The following is a 4,898-nucleotide window of genomic DNA, read 5'->3' on the forward strand; positions in this document are numbered from 1 at the left end:
TCCACACACAATCCTAAATGCTCTCTTCCCCTGCCTGAATGGCGCTGCCGCACCAGTGACCGCGTTTATTCTCAACTTCCCGCTCCCTTGGCGCTCGTCCCCCTTGCCTCACCTTGGGCTGGCTGGCGTGCCTACCTCGGTGATGCACCTCGCTTCTCTCGCTTCTCCGGGCTGGCTTCTATTTGCTCCTGTGAGGAACGGCATCTCGTTGCACTGAATGGCATTGCATCGCATGCCAGTTGACCTCGGCTGTGTTTCAGCTTATAAGCAAGCCTGATTCTCAGGCACCGTTCTATGTTGTTCACGTCGATCCAGCCTATCTCTATCCTTTTAACCACCATCGTCACCAACCTCTTATATCTTTCTCTCCCTCTTAGTCTACCAGATCGGCTTTGCTGTTGTGATCACTAGTTCAACCGTCGACTCCCCCGACATTGTCACCTGGACTACATAATGCAGTTCAAAGCTTCTGTGTTGTTGATGGGTCTGGCCGCTGCTGGCCTCGCCGCCGCTGCCCCGGCGACCGTCGCCGACACTCCCGCCGCCCCCGCCGCTGTAGAGCGCGACAACGGTGCTCCCGCTGCCGATTGGGGCAACCAACCTATTAAGCAATGGTCGTACAAGCGCGACAACACCGACCCGGCTGCTGTTGAGCGCGACAATGGCGCTCCCGCTGGTGACTGGGGCAACCAGCCTATTAAGCAGTGGTCTTACAAGCGCGACAATGGCGCCCCCGCTGGTGACTGGGGCAACCAGCCTATTAAGCAGTGGTCTTACAAGCGCGACAATGGCGCCCCCGCTGGTGACTGGGGCAACCAGCCTATTAAGCAGTGGTCTTACAAGCGCGACAATGGCGCCCCCGCTGGTGACTGGGGCAACCAGCCTATTAAGCAGTGGTCTTACAAGCGCGACAATGGCGCCCCCGCTGGTGACTGGGGCAACCAGCCTATTAAGCAGTGGTCTTACAAGCGCGACAATGGCGCCCCCGCTGGTGACTGGGGCAACCAGCCTATTAAGCAGTGGTCTTACAAGCGCGACAATGGCGCCCCCGCTGGTGACTGGGGCAACCAGCCTATTAAGCAGTGGTCTTACAAGCGCGACAATGGCGCCCCTGCTGGCGACTGGGGCAACCAGCCCAACAAGCAATGGTCGTACAAGCGCGACAACGGCGCCCCTGCTGGCGACTGGGGCAACCAGCCCAACAAGCAGTGGTCGTACAAGCGCGACAACGGCGCCCCTGCTGGCGACTGGGGCAACCAGCCCAACAAGCAATGGTCGTACAAGCGCGACAACGGCGCCCCTGCTGGCGACTGGGGCAACCAGCCCGACAAGCAGTGGTCCTACTAGATTTGACGAACAAACGAAAGAATAAAGCTGGTTGTGCTTCGTTTTAGTTTGCATTTGACTTTCCTGTTTGCAGCGTCATAGCTTGGTTTCCTTGGTACCTGCCGCCCGCATACCACCATGCTTCCTTGTTTGTAGATCTTGTCACGGGCTTTCCTTATCACAGAGTTAGCCCGACCGCGTGGAGGCTGGACCCTTCCCATCAGGCGGCTCGGTCGATTCAAAGTCGCTCCTCCGTTGCTGCTCTCTTTCCTCACTCTCTTTTTGTACTCTGCAGTTAGTCGGGTCGAAATCCTAACACGTTTTGATCCCTCTCCCGCTTTCATTGCTTGGTCGATTCGCGCGGCGCAAGCCGTCATCAACGCAGACCCAATCGCTGCGCAAAGCGTGAATCTGTTTCGACAGGGTCTAAAGCCGGTGAGATGAAGATGAATAGAAGGGTTGAGACGTGAGGCCGATGATGCGAGAGTCTTGCGAGTTGATCGTGATAGATGAGGGAATGAGCTGGTGAGCCAAGTCTTGCGTGTGGCGCCGATACTGGGTACGCAATTGCGAATTTTGTGTCAAGAGCGATATGCGGGACTCGGCGGCTTACTCCACCAAGAAAAAGTCGCATTCGCTCTGTGCGCTGGACGGTTATGTGTTGCTTTGACTGTTGTCGCGTTCAAGTGGCCTGCAACGAGTTGGTGACAGCTGAAGATGACAGCCGTCGACTTTCCGGTAACTGCTGCTGCGCTAGACCAGCAGCGGATGCAGCCAAAGCAGCGCGATCCGAGAGTAAGTGATGCGAAACCATCCTCGAGCGGTTTGCGAGCACGCTTGACGCGACGAGCAGCACTACGCTCGATCGTGCTCAGCCTGCTCGTAGCAGCACTAGCTAGTGTGGCGATACCGTTCGCGTTTCCCGAACTTGTCTTGTCTTCGGAGAAAGTGGCCATAGTGACGCAGTTCTTCGAGCGCTCAGGGCTGCACGATGCGCTACAAACCATCGATTTGTATGGACCAGATTCTGCTTCCGAATCGCACCTTGAGTCAACGCCATCCTCACCCACGCTTCGAGGAGGTCACACGAACAACTGGGCGGTGCTGGTGTGCACCTCCAAGTTCTGGTTCAACTACCGTCATATCGCCAACACGCTCGGCATGTACCGCACCGTGAAGCGGCTCGGCATTCCAGACAGCAACATCATCCTCATGTTGGCCGACGATGCGGCGTGCAACCCACGCAACAAATTCCCCGGTAACGTGTGGGCTTCGACAGCGAACCGCCTAGACCTGTACGGGCACAACATTGAAGTCGACTACCGCGGCTACGAGGTGTCAGTGGAAAATCTGATACGCCTGCTGACCGGTCGGCTACCACCCACGACGCCCAAATCCAAACGCCTCGAAAGCAACGCTCGCTCCAACGTCTTTCTCTACATGACCGGCCATGGCGGCGACGAATTCCTCAAATTCCAAGACTACGAAGAAATCTCGGCCGTCGATATCGCAGACGCCATCGAACAGATGTGGCAGAAAAAACGCTACCACCAACTCTTCTTCATGATCGACACCTGCCAGGCTAACACAATGTACAGCAAAATCTACTCTCCCAACGTCCTCGCCACAGGTTCCAGCGAAAAAGGCCAGAACAGCTACAGTCACAACGCTGACGATGACCTCGGCGTAGCCATGATCGACCGATTCACCAACTTTGTCCTCGAATGGATGGAAACCAAAGACAAATCCTCCAACGCCACCATGAAGGATCTCTTCAACGCATACGATCCAGGCGTCATCGAAAGCGATCCCGGTGTAAGAACAGATCTCTTTGCGAGAGATCTGAGCCAGGTCAAGCTTACCGATTTCTTCGGCGGCGTGAGTCAGATCGATCTGATTGATAGAAACAGCGAGCTGACGCTCATGTGATCAATTACAAATGTTTATCGACAATTCGTGATTGCGAAAAACTTCAGACACTCTCAGCGTGATGCGCAGCAAGGCAACAGTGTGACTTGAACTGCTGGCAAGATGGCACCTTGATTAAGAACAGCGGCACAGATAGACATGCATTTGCATAGGCTCATGTAGAAATCAGGCCGACAGAACAAGGCGAGAAGGAGAGAGAGGCAGGCAAAGCCAACTAACCGAGGCATTGTACTCGTTCTGCAGACAGCGAGGCGGATGCGGCGCACCTGGCCGATCTCCAGCTGCGACCAGCACGCAAGGGTTGGAGCATCAACGCGAAAAGACTCACCTTGGCCGAGTTGACATGCACGTGTTAACTTTGTGCTCCAAATCCTTGGCCCATTGCGAGAGTTGCGGGTGAGACCGTTCCAGCTAGCACTTGGCTCATCGAGAGATTGAGACGGCAACGCAAGATCTCATTGGGTTGCCTTGGTAGAAGGTCGGCGTTGCGCCTGACCGATGGTCTTTCACGGGCAAGCGGATGAGCCCCGATACAGTCGATTGCTTCTGGCCGGCCTGTGAAGGTATCGGCAGATTTGTCTAGAGAGACTGCACGTCAACACGCACTCGAGCCAGTGCCGGAAGCTGAGAGAAGCACATCTCGACCAGTCGAGATCCTGTGAGGCGAAACCACAGTGAAGCTAGGCGGATGCCAAAGCGGAACAAGAGCAACAGGGGGCTTCAGACAAACACTGTCAGGCTGCAGGGACGACTTTGCAAACAGCCAAACGGCTATGCAATGCCACAACCCAAAAGCTCTGTGCAACACTGCAACAAGAAACTGCGAGACACGTCAACATCACCTTTTAGGCCACTGGTAGGATTGCCTTTGGGTCGATCCATTGCAAAAGACGACCAATCGACCGACCGAAGTTTCACGATATTTTTTGCTCAGAGACCTAGGATCCAAGGCGCGTGTGGTCGTACGAGCCAGAATAAGCCGACATTGGAGGGCTGGGGAAGCGACGTCATTGTGGATGGGTAGACGGTGGACCGAACCAGGAGATGCCTTTTCCACTTTCACGCGGGAACTTGCTGGTCGGAAGGAGCTTGTTTTTCGGCGATGGAAGAGCGATTCGTGGAATGCAGCCAGTAAGAGCCGTTTGGACCGTCAATGATAGAAGACACAGATGGCGTGGGAACTAAAATTGCTTGCAAAGAGCTGGAAACCGTCGTCATCATCGTAATACGCGGTGAGGGTTGGGCCAGGAGAGCCAAAGACGTGCGATGAATCTTGCGCAAGAGACCCGATGGGGCTAGTCGAAAGAAAACGGGAAGCAGCTGAAGAGCCAGAATGACGAAAACATGGTACACGAAACAAAGAATACATGGAAAAGGTTGACGATCAAAAGAGGTAGCCCTCTGCCTGGATGGCGTGCAGTTTCGGAGAAATGAACACCTATTGAAACGATCAGTTGTCACGAGGACGAGGGACGTCGTCATCGTCACGATGAGGAACGGGGCTTCGGCTGTCATAGCGGCCGTTGCGCTCGGGGACAGGCTCGCGACTGTCTTGGCGGTCGCGGGGCTCATGGCTGTCATCACGTCGACGAGGAGGGGGGCTGTCATCGCGACGACGAGGAGGAGGGCTGCGCTCGCGGAAT

General features: G+C 55.4%; 3 protein-coding genes across 3 annotated transcripts in view; 2 read left to right on the forward strand and 1 right to left on the reverse strand.

Annotated features, from left to right (window-relative positions):
* Positions 1-453: 453 nt before the first annotated feature.
* UMAG_05708 (uncharacterized protein) lies at positions 454-1,347 on the forward strand (the record flags this gene model as incomplete). Its single annotated transcript, XM_011393160.1, has 1 exon — positions 454-1,347. The coding sequence occupies one exon, from the start codon at positions 454-456 to the stop codon at positions 1,345-1,347; it is 894 nt and encodes a 297-aa protein (XP_011391462.1).
* A 696-nt stretch (positions 1,348-2,043) lies between these two features.
* UMAG_05709 (putative GPI-anchor transamidase) lies at positions 2,044-3,255 on the forward strand (the record flags this gene model as incomplete). The annotated part of the gene is made up of 1 exon (XM_011393161.1): positions 2,044-3,255. The coding sequence occupies one exon, from the start codon at positions 2,044-2,046 to the stop codon at positions 3,253-3,255; it is 1,212 nt and encodes a 403-aa protein (XP_011391463.1).
* A 1,450-nt stretch (positions 3,256-4,705) lies between these two features.
* Positions 4,706-4,898, reverse strand: part of UMAG_15022 (uncharacterized protein) — a gene marked incomplete at both ends in the record, with an annotated part of 1,025 nt that continues 832 nt past the window's right edge. Inside the window, one exon of the mRNA XM_011393281.1 lies at positions 4,706-4,875. Coding sequence (XP_011391583.1) covers positions 4,706-4,875 — 170 coding nt within the window. The remainder of the gene's footprint in view (positions 4,876-4,898) is intronic.

Source organism: Mycosarcoma maydis, chromosome 16 (assembly GCF_000328475.2).
Source record: "Mycosarcoma maydis chromosome 16, whole genome shotgun sequence".
NCBI classification, from domain to species: Eukaryota; Fungi; Basidiomycota; class Ustilaginomycetes; order Ustilaginales; genus Mycosarcoma; species Mycosarcoma maydis.